The sequence below is a fragment of the Agelaius phoeniceus genome, chromosome 2, assembly GCF_051311805.1.
Source record: "Agelaius phoeniceus isolate bAgePho1 chromosome 2, bAgePho1.hap1, whole genome shotgun sequence".
Classification (NCBI taxonomy): Eukaryota; Metazoa; Chordata; class Aves; order Passeriformes; family Icteridae; genus Agelaius; species Agelaius phoeniceus.
Window position 1 is genome coordinate 32,253,282 of NC_135266.1, and position 20,966 is coordinate 32,274,247.

General features: G+C 39.6%; 1 protein-coding gene across 7 annotated transcripts in view; it reads right to left on the bottom strand.

Moving 5' to 3' along the window:
- UBE3A (ubiquitin protein ligase E3A) overlaps window positions 1-20,716 on the bottom strand; it is a 53,418-nt gene extending 32,702 nt beyond the window's left edge. The window contains exons 1-5 of one of the 7 annotated variants that reach the window (XM_054654082.2): window positions 20,255-20,716; window positions 16,457-16,546; window positions 10,935-11,002; window positions 3,298-3,444; window positions 2,573-2,691 (exon numbers count right to left, since the gene is read on the bottom strand). In XM_054654082.2, coding sequence (XP_054510057.1) covers window positions 2,573-2,592 — 20 coding nt within the window. In that variant the 5' untranslated portion in view covers window positions 2,593-2,691; window positions 3,298-3,444; window positions 10,935-11,002; window positions 16,457-16,546; window positions 20,255-20,716. Of the gene's footprint in view, window positions 1-1,846; window positions 1,924-2,572; window positions 2,692-3,297; window positions 3,445-9,734; window positions 9,790-10,934; window positions 11,003-16,456; window positions 16,665-20,254 lie in introns of those variants that run through there. The other 6 variants (XM_054654090.2, XM_054654113.2, XM_054654106.2 and 3 more) reach the window with 6 other exon arrangements.
- Between the last annotated feature and the right edge of the window lie 250 nt (window positions 20,717-20,966).

Genomic DNA, 20,966 nt, shown 5'->3' on the forward strand with positions numbered 1-20,966 from the left:
GACAAGCCAGAAGACAAGGCAGTACAAATGCAGCAATTTTGTTTCCCATCATCTTAGGATGCCTTGAAATCAGACCTTTGCTCGGGAACAACCTTTGGTACAGTTGACCAATACTGCCATGCTGGAAATACTGTGCAAGGAGTGGAAACAAAGCACAGCCATTACAGTAAAACTCTGCAGCTTAGATGAACAAAAATGTCTTTCATGACAGCTCTCTAAAAACAGAAGTGAGCTAAAATCTGCAAACAGAACTAACTTTTTAGGTTTCACCAGAGTCTGCTGAGAGACTTCAGTTAGGACAGCTAAGCAGACTTTCCCACAGCTTTACAGGGAAAAAAAAATCAATATTTATAAGAATGCAATTTCTAAATTTCTCTATTTATTATAAAACCATCTATAACATTCTAAATGCTATTGGAAATCTCCACATGTAGCCTGATACATTCCTTTTTTCCTGCTTCATTGTGCTATTTTACTGGATGGTCTCTCTTATTAAAGTTTGGACTGCTCTCCAAACGCTCTACTAAAATTTTAGTTACTTTTCTGAAATATCAGATCTTAACAACTTTTTGGATTCTACTAAACAGACCCAGTGCCTAGAAAGCATTTCTGGCAGACAACTTATAATTCCCAGGTTAGCTGGATACTGTGTGGTGACAGATGATGCAGAACACAGGAAATTATTTGTTTGTATTTCACTAACTTATAAAATTTAACAGACACTAGGGACAGAATTCTGAACTTCCTATCCAACTAACATTACACTCATGCTTAAAATGTAAATACTGTTTAACTGGAAAATAACATAAAAACCGCCCAATCTCAAAATTTGGCCCCTGTTCATTACCTCCAAATTACATTTCCCTTACTCATTAAATTCAGGACTGACAAGGCAGTTGCTGACAAAAATACTGCTCAGCAGCAAAACAAATAAGAATTTCCTTTTAACTCTGGTGACCAAAGCAAGCCTCTAAGTGCTTAGTGAAAAGAATCTCAATTTTTTTCCCCACTCATTCACCCGAGCATTTAAGTGTTAGAAGCTGGAATAGAAGAAAGACACATGTTTATAGTCATACTGGTTAGCTCCTCTATTTACTTCCAAGACTTTAGAAAATGGTAGCAAAATGTCTGGACATTTAAGGCTTTGCTTTCTTAATTCCAGTAATGGGACATACAACACGTTGAGGATTTGGGTAAGAGTAGTGCTTTTAGTTGCTTCGAAAATACAAAGGAAATAGTGGTGTTAAAAAAAAAACAAACATCAAGAATACCTAAAGCCTTTCAGCCTTTAAAAGAAACAGCAGCATGAAGAATTACAGAAAAAGAGCAGACTGGCATCTAAACTCTGCATATAAAAAAAGCAGCCTGGTGATCTGCAGTACAGACATGAAAACAGCTAGCAGTATATCCAAAATCTTTTCCTGTCCTCACTATATGTGAGAATATTATTAGGGCTGTAAAGAGACAATATAGTTCAGTATATGTTACTTAAAAATAAAGGTTGTGTCTATAAGATAAACAATATAAGAAAAAAATACCATCTAGCTGGGTCAAAAAAGGTTTAGTCCTCTAAGGTAAGTGGTTCTGCAGAACACAGGATGAAAATTCCTTCAGCTTATTGTTTTCTAAAACATGAACAGACCTACTATAACTATGATTTGCAGAACTATTAATGGACATATTAATTCGATTTTAAAAGGTTTCAAATGACAACATAAGCACCTAATAAAATGAGGTTTCAATACTAAGTAAAATGAAATGGAAGATCAATCTAATTACAGGAATTGTACTTGTTTGCTGAGAAGCTATTTATTTTGCAATACCCAATTGTTTACAAACATGATACCTTGTTATTTCCTGTGAGCAGGCAACAGTATTGAAAAACAACTATATAGTACGGCAAGACGTCCTTTCATCATGCTTAAAATCTGAAACAAGAGTTCTGTTCAGAGAAAATCTCAGAGCAAATGCTCTTAAAAATTTCAGCTTTCAATTAGATTGTAGACACTGATCACAAGACAACAACTAATCTGAATACTGCAGTATGAGCTCACAAATTCAAATGGTGGCTCATTTCCAATAACACAGGGAGCAACTCCTCCATTCTACAAGCCACTCCTTTTACTTCCAGTGTACCTCTCTAGATGAGAAAAGTAATGGTATGCAAGCTTACACACACTTTAACATCATCAAGCCATCTGGAGAAATACTTCAAAACAAAAACTGAACACATGCTTGGATAAGTATGCTAAACAGTTTATACAGAAATTCAGTACGACAGCAAAATCTACCAGGGACTTTTAAATGATAGCATTGTTCTTAAGAGGGATATCATGGAGCACCACAGGCGTTTGCTTGTATTTTAAAAAGCAGGCAAGGGCAAACTGAGCCAGTGTTGAAATTACTGTCAGCAAGAGTGTAACTCAACTCTGCCAGCTGACTTATCTAAAACAAACAATGTAACTTAATATTATTTATAAAACCAACTTCAGGCCATACAAATTAAATACCTTAAAATAAACATTATAGTAGAAAAACTCCTGAGAAACAACCTGATATGCTTTATGCTTACCTTTTACAAGCTGTGGCCATTCGGTGACATCAGGGTGATCACAATTTTGAGTCACTGATCAAAACCGAGTTGTCGCACCAGTCCTGTATCACGCTGAGCTAAGCATAAGCTTAACAATTCTAAATAAGTAAAAATAATGTAGTTAAAAGTTCTTAAAAATTATTTTCAGACAATTCTCTAAATAAAAAAATAATACAAAGAAGAAAAATATTAATGCTAAGCATTGTTTTATCAGCGAGATTACAACTTACTTACATTCATTTTTTGCATGGCATTTTAACTTCTAGAGTAACTCGCTACAGTACAATCAACTGATAAACTTGAAAATTCAGCAACTTACTTTTAGTCTAAAAAACCAAAAGCCATACCCATCTTTTGGACCAGTGCAAAACACCCAGTGTCAAGACAATAAGGATTCAAGGATCTGGAAGTGTGTGCATAAATATGTACAGTAATTTGTAACTACAATAAAATTCTGTTAGAAATGTAGCTGCTACAACTTGATTAACATTGTTTCTTAGCAAGCAAGGCTCTGTTCCCAGGGGAGCAACAAAGTAACCTGAACTTTGTTGTGTGCCTCTCCCCAAAAAAAAAGTAAGCTATAAATAAGTAAAAGTTTCAGAGGAGCAACCTCTGCTATCTGTGGCAAATCTTTTAGCTTCTTTGCTCCATTTTTATCATGTGTCCTCTCTCCTCTCCCTTAAATTTTCAAAAGTATATTTTACCTGTCAATTGTTTCCCGTGATCTGGCTCCACTGGTATAAATGGAAGGGTTGGTCCTTTACTTTGTCACGCAGGTGGCAGCCAATGATCACTCAGCAATACTCGTGCCCAGAGCGCCCTGGGACCACCCCAGCTGATTACTTCCATGGCTGAAAAGGAACCAGTTAGTCTCTTACCTACTGCTATTATCTACTCTAAACTAAAGTTAACGGAAAAAATATTTCCAAACATAATCCTCAACACTCAATTCATCCCATTCTCTCTCCCCCCCAAGCTCCTAAGTGCACTGGAGAAAGCCAGAAAAGAAAAAAGGTCTCTGAAGGAGAATCAGATGACAAACAGCATTCGCTTTCTGCTAATATAAAGTTTTGATAAAAATTGCAATGTTAATATTGTATTTAGTAAATAAAAAGTCATCTTACTTTCTCTTTAAAGCAGTAGCTATGAAGACAGACCTCTGTATAGTATCCTGAGAAATTTATTCCTGTGGTAACCCAGATGAAACCCCACATTTGCAGGTTGCCATGCAGCAAAAGCCTCACACAGAATGAAGGTGCACAAAGCTATTGATGGCACAACCGCAGCTCTCTGCAACACCTGCAGACATAACAATCTGGTGCAAATACTAAGAGAGCACATCAGACAGCTTGAAATATTTAGTAAAAAACATTTATTTCTTTACTGCACCTTCTTTTGTACTTCAGTCCAATGTATTACAAGAATATTACAGTAAGATTTTAGCAAGGCTCATGATTTTCTAAAGTTTGTCAGAAAAGCTGCCCAGTTTTGGCAATCTACTACAATTTGCAATTCTGCCACAAACTCTGTCCAGAACAAAATTTGTCTTAGTTTCAGAATGATGCTTATTAGTTTTATCATTCATTGAGATAGGTAAAGTGCCATCTGTTGATTTTAACATCAGCAATATTTAAGTGTTCTCATTGTAACACAAGTGCAGTTGACACAAGGAAAGTAAAAACAAAATAGGCTACCAAAAATCTCCAAAACAAAACAGAGGTTCTCCAGTACTTATGTTCCATGGGTGTAAATTGTCAAAGTTTAACTGAGTCAATTCCAGGAACACAGAACAATGATTACAAGTCAGTTGGAAAGTTTCCTCATCTGTCAACATTAGAGCAGGGTAAAGACTTTCCATTTAATGTTTGTGACCATCAGCTGTACAGAAAGGCAACAACCCAAGATGCTGATGCAAAACTAAGAAGCTGTAAAACACTACTCTGCTTATGACATTCTGATTCAGATCTGAAAACTTCCACTTTTAGGCAAGCCTTAGTTTTGAGGAAACAGATGCTTATTCTAACACTGCTTCTAGCACTTTGCCCAAGTAACTTTTAGTACACTGGTCAGAGGACAGTGGTATAATCACTAAAGCCTCATTGGTTGGGAAAGCTGCATTCTGACTACTCTAAGTATCAGCTCACATTCTGGAGTGTGCCTGACCAATGACTCCCTACCTAGACTTGGTCCTATACCACCCAGACTATTGACAAAAATGCATTACAGTAGTCTTCCATTCAAATGGAAGCATGCTGGAACACCAGGCTGCCATACACCTTAGTAAAACAAAGTTTTCCTGAGGCTGTTTCATATGGGAGAAGTCATGGACGTGACTGACAACAGTGAAGGAGCACATGAAGTGCTGGTGCTGGATTCAAACACCACTAGATTTTGGAATGTTAAAAAATATACTTTAAGTTGGCAACTCCACAGTCATAGTCAAGACAAGCTTATGCCAAGGCCTGATCCAGATCCAACTCTGTTAGTCTCATTTACTACACCGCCAAACATAGTATCTAACAGCAGTTCTGTGATGGGAGGCAGGGTCTGAACCGCAGCAAATCTCATGGAGCTGAAGTAAACTCATCTAAGTTTTGTTGTGAAACTTGTACCTACAAACTGAATTTGTCATGGGTCAGAGCTCTGAGTCAGGTAGTTTCAGCATTTCTGATTTGTTGCACAATACCTTAAACCTAGACTTACTGAATTGTGGTCTAAAATTCTCATGCTCCTTTTCAGCAGTCTAGATGCAAAAAACCTTAATGAATCATTTTTCTCTTTTATCTCCTTCTCATCCTACCTTTCCCACCTATCCTTGCCTTCACTCCTGTGGGACAGAATATGATTGGCAAGGATTCCCTAGCATAGATGAAAGAATTAATTTTTCTAAAACCTTACTCATTCATGCATCAGCAGAGTAGTGTCTGCTGGCAAAGAGACCAGCACGCTGGAACACAAAGTGGGTGGTGAAGGAGACTGCCATCAAAGATTTATTCTGAATATATCTCAAAGGGCATTTTGACTGCTTGATACAAACAAGGCCACAAAAACCTCCAACCTGGTTAGGAGAGTCAAAAGACGCTACTTGATTAGGAAAGCAAAACTATACTGATGAATACACTAAGATCCTGGAAAATGGTATTATGAGTTGTGAATTGGACTAAATCAATGGCTTTCCTCTCACAGGAATTTCTCTACAAAAAACCTCCTCTGTTTGTAACTTACCTTACAGAAGATAGAAACAGCAGCCCCAGAGCAGATATTTATTCATATTACTCAAACAAATTTCTCTGGTCCTAACTGTTATGATCAGCATGGCTTACAGCTTAGGCTTTTACAGAAACACTGAGCAGCTGAAGATATGGAAGGAAGTTTGTGCCGATGGAGTATGGCCAAAAAACCCAAGATGGCTGCCAGGCTCTCTGGGGACTGGCACATCTGTGTCTGCCTAATGACTATTTACTAGAAGTAGAATCAACTAAGGCTGCAACTACACCTATTACAGATAGCAAGACATAAAGATATGTCTTCAAACCATGCATCTGAAGAACTTTGTGACTTCAACTAGCCCTCATCAAAAAGGAACGGGATAAATAATGTTTATGCAGTGATTTGGAACAACATCTATTTCTCCAAGATGGCACAGGTGAATATTAAAAGTCTGTTCCTATCAACTCAAGGAGTTAAACAATGAGTGAAAGAACAAGATGTCAGAAAGCAAGTTCAGAAGCATCAAAAGGGGCTAAAAGCAACTTTCTTGCATAGTTTGATGAAAGATATCGGAACATTTCCATAAACCTTGAAAGTCTACAAGCATGAGGCAAGAACAGGTTCCCAACTTCAACGTACAGAACCTAAAGCCACACCCTGGAGATTGTAAGTACTTATTTGTCAGCAACCAAAAAAAAAGGCAAATAACTTCCAGGTTGGAATAATTTTTTTGAACATTGTTACCTACATGGTTTCCCTAAATCTGCTACTATCCATGGGTTATTTGATGGTCACCTTCTGAGAGAGCAATGCAATCTGGCTGGCAGTTGACACACAGTATCTGAGGCCTAGGAAGATCCCCTAGAGGATGAACACTTTCCATTTTTAAACTATAACTTCTGATTGCCTTATTGAAAGAGTGGCACTAGTAAGAATTTAAGTTTCCTTTACAAAGGAATTTTAACTATCTACCCAAGTAATCTTTGATCCAAATTCAATATTCTCTTTTGATCTATGATGAAAATAGGGGTAATCCAGTGTACAATGAAGTACCACGATCTACCAGTATCAGAATTTTAGTTGCTTAATTAAATATAACCATCTCTCTCAAGAATATACCACTAAAGACAGCTTTTCAAAGTCTTCTGAAGAGTCCTTATGAATGCTCCAAGAATGAATTTTATATATTTCCAGAATGACTTTTGAGTACCACAATGAAACAATCATCTATACAGTAAGAAACTGACACCTAATAGGAGAGTGGGCCTTTTATAACTTGAGATTGAGTCAAATGTCCTGGAGAATATTCACCAAACCCCTAAATTCAATCTTAATTGTCACATGCAGAAAAGAAAAAAAAAATAAAGTAATGCAATAGTCATGTTTGAGCCTATATTTCTTCATAAAGTTGGAAGTACAAATTACTTTTCTTGCCTGTATGCTGCTTCCAATGCACAAAACATAAAAAGATACGTTTTCTTCATCTAATTAGTAGGCAAAATTATTACTGATTCTATAGTAAAATAAAACAGCCACTAATACACCCTGATCATATAAATCCTAATGGGGCCAAAAAAAATCCCAACCAAACACTAATAAGGCCTCTATATGATTTCTTTTTCCCACTGCCTGGTAAGCCAAGCAATTCAACTAGTAACAACAAATGCAAAATCGCATGAGTTAGAAAACCAAAAGAATTGGGTTCTATCCTGGAAAATGCCAACCTGAAGTGACTAAAGCAGTCACAACTGATGTACAAATGTACACATGCTCCCATGTATTACAAAAAGAATGACAGATATGGCTCATGAAGGGTCCCTGGCACAAAGCACTTCACACATCCAAACTTAAACCCAGTTCTCCAATTATTCAGTACTCTTCAAAAGTGTTCCAGAAGTAGTAGAAAAGAGCCACAAAAACATCATGTAGATAGAAGAAAATGCCTTGTGATTAGACAATGAAGAGTTCAAAGTTAATTAAGCCTATCAATACAGATACTGGAAGAAACTAAGTCTTCTCATAGCACAAAAAGAATACATAAAGATCTTTGAACTGAAAGAATGCATATAAAATCCTCATTAATAGAAACTGAAGACCCACTAATTCAATTAGAGCAGGAACACAAGTATGAGAACAATTAACACTTGAATAAATTATTTGGGATGGGAACCTTCAAATAAAGTTAGTGCTACTCTGGAATTTAGAGTTCAATAAAATCACAAGTTACTGAGTTTCATAAAGGCAGAATTTTGTCTATCTCAATACAAAGAGATCAAACATAGATTTATAAAAGCTCCATCTTATAACATCTGTATACTTACTTTGCCTTGATTTCAATACTTCCCATGTACTGGTTTTGGAATAGAGTTAATTTTCTTTATAGCAGCTAGTGTGGGGCTGGGTTTTGGATTTGTGTAAACACAGGGCTGTCTTTGTTATTGCTGTTTGTGTTACAGCTTTCATAGAGTCAGGGCCTTTTCTGCTCCTCACCTCACCAGGGAGGAGGCTGGGGGTGCACAGGGAGTGAGGAGGGTTCACAGCTGGGACAGCTGACCCCAGCTGACCATAGAGACATTCCATATTATAAAGCATCATGCTCAGTGTATAAAGCTGAAGAAGGGAAAAGGGGAAGAAGGAAAAAGGGGGAATGTTCAGAGTTATGGCATTTGTCTTCCCAAGTCACTGCTACCTATGCTGGAGCCCTGCTTTTCTGGAGAGGACAGAACATGTGCCTGTCCATGAGAAGTGGTGAATGAATTCCTTGTTTCGCTTTGCTTCGTGCACAGCTTTTGCTTTACCTATTAAATTATCTTTATCTCAACCCACGAGTTTTCTCACTTTTACTCCTCCAATTCTCTTCCACATCCCACTGTGTGGGTAGGTGAGAGAGTAGCTGTTTGGTGTTTAGTTGCCAGCTGGGGTTAAACTATGATATCCATAAATCACAGAGTAACAGAAGAATACCTAATGTTTGCTCCCATTCCCTCACCTCAGGCCAAAAGCTAGAGGCCTGCATGTTATTCCTATTTTCTAAAGCTGCTCCTGCAACTTTGGACTCTAGATTTTGCCTTCAATATCTGGTTTTGGTTTAATATTTCAGTGAGATCATATACGTATTTTATTCACCTTTCTAAAAGCAGGAAAGATCCCAAATTATCTTTAGCTTCTGTGCTTTACACTTAGACCACAGCTGATTTTTTTCTTTCCATTACACACACACCCCTTTGATTTTTTTTTTTTTCCAGCAGAACCATTTGTTTCTATTTCAGTTACATTATACCTGTTACTTCAGACTCCCTCCAAAATGATACACAGCCATGAACAAAAAGCCCTTTTTACACCAGCAGGTGAAATCCAATCACCTATTTATATGTCTTTTACTAATTCTTTTATTGACTACTCATCATGTTATTATGCAGGTAAATTTTACAGCTTCACTTCAGCTTTACTACTTAAACTTTTATTCCATCTGTCCTTTTGCTTATCCCCTATTTTGATTTCCTTTGCCACCCATCTTTCATGCTGCCTTCCATGTAAAGCATCTTTCTGTTCACCAAGTTCTTCAGCACGTTTGTTTAAATATAATTGATATTAAAACCGAGCAACCATGCAGTTCTGTAGTACGACATTCAGCTTTTCTGATGTTCCATTAGTATTTATCACTCACAATTTGTGGGGATTAGAGGGCAATTCTTCATCAATTTATGAAGCACATACCACTCTATGCGTACAAAGACTCTATGCGTACATACAGTGGCAAGCAGCTAAACATCCAGAAGAAAAGCAGCCAGCAGGCATAATGGCAATAAAGAAATAATGGCTTAGGTTTGAAGAAGAGCCATCATACACAGAACTGGTATTGACACTGGAGAGCAAGAAGCAGGTGGGTGGTCCCAGTGGTGCTGTGGGTGCAAAAATGAATATACACTACCTGCCAGATGCCTGCTAGAGTAAAGGACCAATCTATACAATTCTCTCAGGAACATCTGGATTGTGACAATGTAACATTGTAGCTTTTTGAGAGACTTACAATTTTTAATTAGTACATACTACAGCTAAAGTTTCAGCTTAGATTTAACAGTTTTATTAGAGCCTGTCTATAGCTTCCTACGAAACAGAACTTAAAAAGCCATCAAACAACTGTTCTGCAAATTTGAGATTTCTAAACTTTAAATATATTTCTAAGTTAATTATCTTGAAAAGAAAAACCCAGACATAAACCCATGGCACAGAAAACTCCAATCAGCTTCCCCACAATTTCAGTGGTTAAAAGAGAAAATACACACATGGCTTAGGAACTGCTATTGAAATAACTACATACAATATGTATATGCATTAACAGACCTATTTAATATGGCAAAAAATTTAACTTAATTGTTGTTTTTCTCAATGTAGTGGTGCTAAAAGTTTCAAAAATTCTCAATGTACCAAGTTGCAGAACTACAGAACCTAAAAAGACACTACAAAGTAGTGCAGTAATACCAGGTATTACTAGAGAACTACACCAAACTTCAGTTAGGAAATGGCAATTAAAATAACTACAAGCTCAAGTCCCAGTCCCGCCACATTACATGTACATACTTTTAAGCTGGCTGGACATTTAAGAGCCTAGACAAAAAAGAGATACCATGTGCCATGGGTTTATGTTAACACTGCTAAAAAAGATTGTATTTCTGTATTTCCCAGCATTCCTATTTGTAAACTTGACTTACACTGATGATTGCATAAATTTTCTGCAAGTTCTAAACTTATTTTTCAAGTCATAGCCTCACTATAAATATGTTCAGTAGCGAATTAAAAAAACCATACAGCTTTCAGAAACACATCAGTTCTTATCCAATCCATGGAGAAATAAATGGATGGTAGCAGCATGATAAGCTTGTTAAATCAAAAGGGAATTCACCAGTGTTATATCATCAGTATTTATTTTCCCCAAGAAAAATCAAAGAAGTCAGTTTTCTAGAGAATTATGATTAAGTAATAAATATTATAGTTAAAAAGGGAAAATTTAATGTGTGCTTCTTCCTGAATTAATTTTCAACCTTTTTTTAAATCTCAGTGAAGAAAAGTGTAATTATTTGTTATAACAATTATTAGCATACAAACAAGGTAAGTGGAAACATAAACATACCATATCTTTCCAGAGCTGCAGAATCTTGTTCTTTCAAATTCTAAAATGGACTTCTACAGTTCTTGTACCTATAATGCAAAACATTACAATTCAGTTCTTGCACTATGCTTCACACTAATCTGAAGCTCCATACAACTTCAAGACAGTACATTCAAAAATGCCTATTCGATTAGTCACAAATCTGCAACTAAAGGAAACACAGAATCATAGAATATGTCTAGTCAGGAGGGACCTACAAGGATCATCATATCAAACTCTTCACTTCTCACAGGACTACCTGAACCTAAACCATATAAAAATAAATCACACCTCTCATAGAAAAGCACAACAGAAAATAATTATTATGTTAGATAAGCTACAAAAGTGTGAAGTTCATACACACAGTGTTCCCTATTTTTTCCCCTGTAGTGATGCAATAGAGTTTTACAATTCCATTCATCCAGTTCATTATAAATACCAATTTCCTTTCTCCTTCCTGCCCCTTATTTTGCCTTTTTTTTTCTTTTCTTTAAGAACTGGCATTTATAATAAGAAAAAAAAAAAAAAAACACTCAGGAGAAGTCACAGATGGAACCAAATCTTTGTTCTGGGTGCATAAAACTGCTGGAGTTCAGTATGCTTTTCTATAAATTCATTTTCAGAGAAGTCATATTTAACAAAGGACTAAAACATACTTGAAATATTTTCAACAAACACCTAAAAGCACAACCAGCCTCAAGGGAAAAGGTGACAGAAACAGACACATATGCATATAACTAAAGAAGGATAGGGGTCGTGGACTCCCCATCGCTGAAGTTGTTCAAAACCAAGCTGGATGGGGCTCTCAGTAACCTGGTCTAGTGAAGGGTGCCCCTGCCCATGGATGAGGCTTGTAGTTAGATTTTTTCTTTAAGGCTCCCTACCAACCCAAACCATTCCCTGATTCCATGAAATCTACTAACTACTTCCCAAAAAAGTTAGTAATTTGGCACAGAATACCACACTTTCAGCACTCTGAAGATTTAATACATAATTTCTTGGCTTAAAACTCTATTAAGAACAAATAATTTCAATGCAGCTGATTTAGGCTGATCTCCAATATAGATCAGGGTTCCCACACAGGAAACCTCAATCTGGTTACCTTAATGACATTTTGTTCTAGAAGATGCCAAACCAGCAAGAAATCATTTGGTGTCAGGGGCCAAATTCTTTATCAGGGAACTGTAATGGGGTGATCCTGGACCAGTTTTGCCACTAAAGCTCCAAGCACTAACAATGTGAGCACACTCTTTTGTATCTTAAAAAAATCAGTTATACAGGGCAGCCTACAAGTTTTGTGAAAAAGAACTGCTATTTAAACAAGCAATTCTACTAATTATGTAGCTTTCTGTACAGTTAGGATTACTGTGTTAACGATATGCAACTGTGTCAATTAAACTTTGCTACCATTCAGAAAAAAAACAGAAGAAAAATTCATCTAAACAACATGAGACAGTAACTGATGATTTTCCTATTTGTAAGCAGCACTTCCACTCCATATCCACAGCAGAAATCCCAAATACCTTATATTCTACCAAAGAATAATTCTTCATTCACTGTGGTGCCATCAGACAAACTCAGTTAGAAGTATTCTGACAAATGCAACCAATATTTTCACACCTTGTGTTGCAGAACTTCCAGATTCGATGTATGCATTTGTTCCTCTACAGACATAGAGCAGTGTCATCTGTATAAAATTCTCTCATTCTCCTCTAAGATACAGAAGCACAAATTTTCAGTATGCACAGAGTAGGAGGAGAGCACCAAGTACAGCTTGAAAAAGTATTGCAAATACATCTACCAGGGTTCTTATGATTATTGCCCAGCAACAGAGACAAAAAAAAAAGGTTCCCAAAAGAACTGAAGCTATGGAATAAGGTAGGACTGTACAACTGATAGAGGAAACAAGACCACAAAGGAGGAGATGTAGACAGCTTATTTGCATAATAATGCACAGAACAGAAGAGCAAATCCAACAACACAAAACTGAAGTTCCTGAACTTCCAGTTCTTCTCCTTCAGTTTCTCCCCAACAGCTACCACTAAGGCAGAACAGAGTTCAGCAGTCTACTAAGTCTAAAGTCTACATTCAAAGGCAACATGACAACACGAAAGGAAATAAGGCTAATAAGGCTCTGTAATGCTTGTCTAAAAGGAATGAAAATTATTTCATGAAGTCAGATGTACTTCAACATTCACCTTCAGTATACTTAATTAGCACTAAGCCACATCTGCCTAAAAAAATGCAAATGACAATATGACTTAAAGCTTGGCCAACCATATTGCTTCCACTCCACATTAAAAAAATCTCAATCCATCATGTGACCAGAGCCAAAAAAGCTGCTTGTTTACAACTATGCCATGCATTTTCAATAAGGAGACTTCAAGGCACACTGAATTATATTAACACAGACAGTAAAGCACTGAATTAACCACACTGTCACATACAGAATTACAAAATATTTAAGAAATTAATTATAAAATACAAAAAATATTTTGCAACTCTCATGTTTGGCCCAGTAAAAAGTATCATGAAATCATCTCTATCAGGTGCTTAGATTATGTTTTATGTTTACATCCTTCTTTCAATCAGATATTCAGGTTATAGGAATCATGCAAATGGAGTATTTTTCTCATGGAAAGGACTCAATCTTTACAAGCAAGAAATACCAGTGTTTCACAGAAGTGTTACACTCTCTCAGGAGCTCCCTTGTCCTTGAAATCTGATGGGATTCAGCAGGTTGTGTGGACTCTTTAAGTATGTATTTCTATTGGCTACAATAAGCAATTTTTGCTACACCAGCTGAAACACAAGGTGTTGCTACTCAGTCAGTGTACACTAGCATACCTTGGACTTTCTAAAAATAAACCTGGGTGTACACATAGTAAAACACAATATTCATCACCAAGACTTTGGACATGAGATTTCACTATGAAATAATAAGCAATCACTATCTGAGTATAGCTACACAAATAAGAAAAATGAAAGATTGTATTGGAAACAGAAATTCTGAGGTAGTGACAGACCTCTTCAGTATTATCTAGCTTTGCAGAAGTTTTTGATTCCTTTTAAGAAAAAGGCAAGTACCACATTGTAAAATGAAAATATTTAAAGTATTAGTTAGCTCAAACATACAACTAACCATAAGGCAAAAGCAAAACTCTTCTACAACTATGACAGCCATTCTTGAAGTATTTTGACCTACGTCCCATTTGAGAAAAGTTGAGCTCCTTTGAGAGCCACTCCACCACCCTGTAACAGCCCAAGCCTGCTGAACTGCAGCTGCTGCAGCCTGGGTCCCAGGGAGCATACCAGAGCAGGAGTACACAAGCAGTGCCAGAGCCTGGCTGCCTGGACAAGCCTGGCATCTCAGTGCCCTGCAAGCTTGGCAACACAAGAGAGATCACTCTTGTGCCTCCCCTGCACAAAGCTCCTAAGGGTAAGGGAGAGGGTGTCTGTCATCCAGATCTCCTCATTTTATCGATTTCTTAGGTGTAATGATTATCAAGGAAGTATTAAAAAGTCCTAAAAGAGTCTGCCAAAGGAAGCTATGAGCATGGTCTTCTCTATGGAGAGATGAACTAGCTTCACACCTAGAACTTTAGCTTGGTCAGAAGTCCTATCACAGTCCTCAAACAACACTAGAAAGAAACACAAACTATGTGGACTAATCATTGCCAGACCATTATGCAACAGCCACCAAACCCAAACAGATGTTCTGCAATTTTTTTGCTTGTGATCCTACTGATCCATAGGCCACCAAGATCAAACCACTCTTTAGTTTTTGATACTTAAATTTTGTATTTAGTTGTTTAGGTCACAGCTTTGACATTCTGTCACATAAGGAAGGAACATGAAAGCACATGGAGGACAGGAAGATTTGAGACAGCCAGCATGGCTTCACTAAGGGCAAGTCGAGCTGGACTAACCTAATGGGTTACTATGACAGAGTGACTGCATCAATGGACAAGGAAACAGCTACTGATGTCATCTATTTGAACTTCTGAGGCTTTTGCACAGCACCCACAGCACAGCACCCTTCATCCTAAGTTGGAGAGATAATAGATGGACTCTTTGGTGGATGAGGAATTGGTTGGACGGCTGTATACAGAGGGTAGTGGTCAATGGCTTAATGTTCAGATGGACATCAATGACGTGTCCCTCAGGGGTCCATCCAGTTCATCAATGACAGACAGTGGGACCTAATGTACCCTCAGGAAATCTGCAAACAATACTAAGCTGTGTGGTGTGACTGATATGCCTGAGGAATGGAATGCCATCCAGAGGGACCTGGACAACACTGAAAAGCAGGCTTATGAGAACCTCACCCAATGAGTCCAGGTGCAAAGTCCTGAACCTGGGCTGGCAACACCTGATATCAATACAGGCCAGGGGATAAGGGAATTGGCAGCAGAATTAATTACAGAAGAACTTGGAGATCCTGGCTGTTGGAAGGCCAGCCTTGTCCCAGCAATGTGTCCAAAATGTATCCTTGCAGTCCAGAATGTATATCCTTGGCTGCATCAAGAGCAGCATGGCCAGCAGGCCAAGGGAGACTAGTCTGCCCTTCTACTCCTCTGAGACCCCACCTGCAGTGGTGCATCCAGCTCTGGAGTCCTCAGCACACAACAGGCATGGACCTGTTGGAGAAAGTCCAGAGGAGGGCCACAAAAAATTATCAGAGAGCTGGAGCAGCTCTCCTATGAAAAAAGGCTGAAAGAGTTAGCACTGTTCACCCTGGAGAAGAGAAGGATCTGGAGAGACCCATTTGCTTTTGTTTAGTACTGAAGAAGAACTTACATGACAGAGAAGGACAAACTTTTTACAAGGGCCTGCTATGACAGGATAAGAGGTAATGGCTTTTAACTAAAAGAGAGTAGATTAAGATGATATCAGAAAGTAATTTTTTACAGTGAGGGTGGTAAAGCACTGGAACAGATTTCCCAGGGATAGGAGATGCCCCATCCCTGGAAATATACACAGTTAAGCTGGACGGGGCTCTGAGCAACCTGATCTATTTGAAAATGTCCCTGCTTATTGCAGAGGAATTTGGACAAGATGACATTTAAAGGTCCCTTCCAACCCAAACTATTCCAAGTCTGTGGGAAAAAAAAAGTCATGCACTCCATATCAAGCAGTCAATGAGTTAAAGTTGTCCTATAACATGAGTTAAAAGTTGTCCTATATCCACCACCACTGTAATCCACCTCTGAGTGACAGTGCCACTTCCGTCATGCTACATAAGATAAATGTGATTCTCAGAAGCAAGTTATGTTAGTACACAGAGCATGTTTTTAAAGTTATTTGAATGGATGCAAACAGCAATGTTTTTCAATGAAAAGTACTGGGACAGCTACATACTGTGAATGCCCTTTTCAAGCCACCAGATCAGAAAAAAAAAAAAGTTCTGCTTCACTAACTAGAAGTCTCTCTAAAAAACCCATATATACTTCTGTCCTAAGGAAATTCAAGTAGCTTCAAAAGAAGCAGATCACCCCTCTTACCTAAGACAGTGAAGTGAGGGTCCAGAAGGAAGCCACCCATTTAGCTCCACTCAGCAGAACAACTGCAGCTTCTCCTAATTCTTCACCACTCTGTAAAACATGGGTAAAGAACCATGCAGGACGGTAACGGAAAGAGTATCGGTAAAGACTGACTTCCACCCCCTTCCTCCATTCAGCAGTTTGCATAATACAGGGAAGCAGGCTCAACCTATTAAAGTAAGTAAGAAGTAGTTAATGCTTCCTTTAAGAGATTCATTCATAAGAGTATTTGTTAGACAGAACTATAATAATATTTGATTCATAATGTAATTTTGCACCCAGCAAGTTATTTTGTCAATAAGCTCTATCCCTCCTAACCACAGGAAGGTGCAGCTATTCAAAAATAGCAATTTAAAATGCTTTTTAGTCAGATGTTACATTGCCAAACCTGAATCTCAACATTATTTGATTTTCACATTCTTTCTATGAGGTTATTTTCCTGAAGAAATGTGTCACCAGCTGCTGTAGTTACTGAAGTGTTGCTTCATTGCAAAATGTTACCTTTAGACTGTATTTGCTGACTTTCTGCTAACCGACCAGGTATGTTGCACACATTACTATTCCTGTGAACCAGCTTTTTTTCAAACTTTAATTCATGGGCAACACAGCTTTATGAGGCCATCAGGCACTGCCTGCTAATACAAGAAGTTACAGCAGTAAATGTTAAGGTCAAAATATTTAAGGTGACAAAATTCACTTCAAACACGAGATTTGCTCACTGTTGTTGTCTCTAGGAACCAACTATTTAGCACAGCTTACAGAACTTCTGGAGGGGGTACTTTTTATTTTTGAAAGTAAACAACATAGTCTAGATTTTTTTCATTACAGACCCTGATAGCAAATGTATTACTCCCCTCCTTCCAGGTACAAATCAGAATTTGATTAGTGACAGAAAACCTTTTGACACTGCTTCTCTAAAAAATTCGCAGCTACCTTAAATACACTGGATATTTCAGAAAACTTGTAAAACACACCTCCTTTGTTTAAAAATCAATAGAAATTCATTAATTAAAGTGAAGACTTGGCCCACACTACCAGAAAGGAAGATTGATGCTGGAAATGAGATCTATACCTAGATACCTTATGAATTATATTCCTTTTTCCCTCAATTGCATGTTCTACTTTTAAGAATTAGTGGCTTTCATCTTCAGGTGCATGAGTACACTGGTGTGGGGAGGAAGAAAGAAATTTCTTGTGTTTAAAAGAAGATGAATTATCTCTGGACATTCACTAAGTAAACTAAAACTAAAAGTAACAGAGGGGGGGAAAAAAATCATTCCTGCGCAGCAAAAATTAGGATGATGCATATTTACAAAAACATAAAAACTGATTAAATTCCATGGTAAGTGTCATATCATGTACTATGCTAATTACTGTTTATAGAAAATGTTCTATGTTTAAACATATTTACAATTAAACACGTTTATAACTTAAAACTCAACTCTGGTTAAGCAGAACCTGTGAATTCTGAGAACTAGTGAAGAATCTGTCAACAAAGGACATAATCATAGTGAAAAAAACATGATTTTATATTGTGTGTGCTGGGTCCTGGTGGTACACATGACATTCTATGCTTTCAAAGGAGAAGTTAAATTATATGCAAAAGAACCAGGTTTATTTTCTCAAGTGGATTAAAACAACTGGGGACAATTTCCAGGTGCTCTAACAGGGACTCCAACAGGCTGAGAACAACTCTAGACATGTTCAACATATACGCACAGTTTTCAATTCCATTCATAAAAGAATCATCCTTCCCATGTTTTTAAACAACAGCAGCAATTACAAAAAAGGAAAAGACCAGAAGTCTTGTTTGTTATTTAAAAAAAAGAAAAACCCACACAACTTTAGAGCTCTGAAGAGGACTTGGACTGAAAAATTTAGGCTTTAAAACACTGCTGTTCAAGCCTTACTTTTTTTACCAAGTCACAGAAACATATGCTGAAATAACCCCGAACAAATTAAATACTCATTTTGGTACCTAGCCTGGGGCTTTTGTTTCTATATTCTTGGGAGATGCTCAGGACACTCCAACGAGGAGAAATAGTAAACACCTCTGATAAATAAAAATGAACTTAATTCCAGCAGGAAAGATGCTACATTAAATAGCAAACACTTAGAATGGAATGGAAGGTATTTGAAAAAGAGAGATGAAGCATCTGTAACATTGTACAGAAATAATTTCAATTAAAAGTATCAGCTCTGTAAATGTAACTAGTGGACTAGGCTTTCTTTCACTACTTTTCTGTACTGAGTTGACAGAATGATACTGCACTACAAACTGCATCTGTTTTAAAAGACAAACACGTGTGATAGTTTTCTCCGCACATCCATATCAATTTAGTGATACACATTTCATACTTTCAATTCAACACACTCAATTAAACTGAGTTTTGCCATATTTTCAAATTTCTAAAAAGTACCTTCAACTGTTTTCACAATGAAAGGGCATAGCTATTCAGAGCCAACATCTAAACCAAGCACTTTGTGAGAACTGTAAGCCCATTTTCCAACAATTTTCATTCTTATCAAGTAGTACACCTCTCTCTATCGCCAACGTTTCCCTCTCCCCCCACCATAAGTGCCAAACAACACAGTACAACTCAGAATGTGGCCTCTCCTTAGCAGGTAATCTCTCCAACTGGATGCTATTTGCATGAATTAGGAACTTAATCTTATCTTTTAGACCTCTCCCTTTCAAACCAGTCAGCTAGTCAAAAAAAAAAGAAGAAAAAGAGAAAGAAGATAAATTGACAATACAATCACGCAGGTTCTACTTTGTTAAGAAATCAAAGCTAAAATCGGGTACAATTTTCCACTGAGAAACTTTCTGTAGACATGCAAGAAGCATGGTAAAACCGCTCTGAGAAGCCGATTTCTCAGAGGGCTTCAGGTTTGCAGATTCTTACTGAAGCAGGTAAGTTCCACACAGACAGAAGGACCATCCCTGAAGTGATGTGTAAAACACATGCTTAGTCCCAGAATTAGACCAACACATTACACAGAAGAAAACATAAACAAGTATTTCCATTAATTGCAGAAAAAAGAAAAGGAATAACTATAAGCCTATAAATGACAGGTTCTTGTCACTTAAAGGAGAATTGTGAAACATGTTTTGTTTCTTAAGCAGTAGTAACTGCTGAATGACCACACCACATCAGCTTAGACATCTGATTTACAAATCAGCGGTAAAGTGTAACATCCCTTAACAGAAATACTGTAGGTATGCTTAAAAACTGAAGCCCAAAAAGTCCCGCAGTCAGGAGCGACAGATCACATGCATCAACAAGGCAGCCTGCTCACAGGTTCAGCCTGCTCACTCTTCAGACTGGACAGAGGGTAAGACGAGCAAAGTGATCAGACACACTTTGTCAAGCAGGCCTTGGCCACTAGTTAAGAGACCCTCGCAGCACTTCCCATTCCCATTGCGACAGCACCGAGCCGTCCCATGCCCACGGCAGCCCCGAAGAGTAGGCACCGAACCGGGAAACTGAGGCAGGGGGAGGCTGGGTTCACCCAAGGTCGCCCAGCGAGCCGGGTCTCCCAGGGGAGGCAGGAGAGGCTCGGAGCCGCCCGCCCGGCCGGCCTTCCCGGGCGGCCCCGCACCCATGCGTCTCACGGCGCGGAAGGCGAGGACCCCAGGGGCTGCCGCCTTCCCCTCCCCGGCGCGGGGGAGCTGGCAGGGCCGCCTCCCTCCCGTCCAGGGCCGGCGTGAGCCGGGCGCCATCCCCGCTCCCAGCCCTGCGCAGCGCTCACACCGACCTGGGCGCCTCGGCTGCTGCTCCCGGGCGCTCCCGCCGCCGCTGCCGCCCGGGCTCATGCGGGGGCCGCGCCGCACTCGGGGCTGGGCCGCGGGCGAGAAGAAGGCGCCGCCGCTGCTGCTGCCGGTGCGGCCGGAGCCGCGGCCTGGCGGGGCGGGGAAGGCGAGGCGGGCGGACGGGCCGGGCCGGGAGGGCGCGTCTCCTCCTCCTGCTCCTGTGTCGGCCGGGCCGCGCTCAGCGCGAGCCCCGCTCCTCCATCTTGGGACAACGCGGATGTCGGCGCGGCGCAGGCTCGGGGCGCGCGGGGGGGCGCGCGGGAAGGAGGGAGGGAGAGAAGGAGGGAGGACCGGCCGTGTCCCGGCGTGCAGTGCGGGCGGGGGCGAGGCGAGGCGGCGGCGGCGGCGCGCTACCCGCCGCGGGCAACCATAGAGAGCTGCCGGACCGCGCCTTCCGGCCGTGTGCACTCGCGGCGGCGCCCGGCGGAAGAACGGAGCCGCGGCGGCGCCTGCGCGCCCGCGTGCGCGAGGCGGCGGCCGCCATGTTGGAAGAGGGCAGCGCGGGGCCGCGGGGTGGGGGCGCCGGCAAGGCGGGCGCGCGGGGCAGGGCGGGGCTCGGGCCTGCGCGTGCGCAGGGTGCGGGGCGTGCGGCGCGGGTGGGCCGGTGTGAGGGAGCAGGGGAGTGCGCGTCGGGTACGGCTGGGCACACGCGTATAC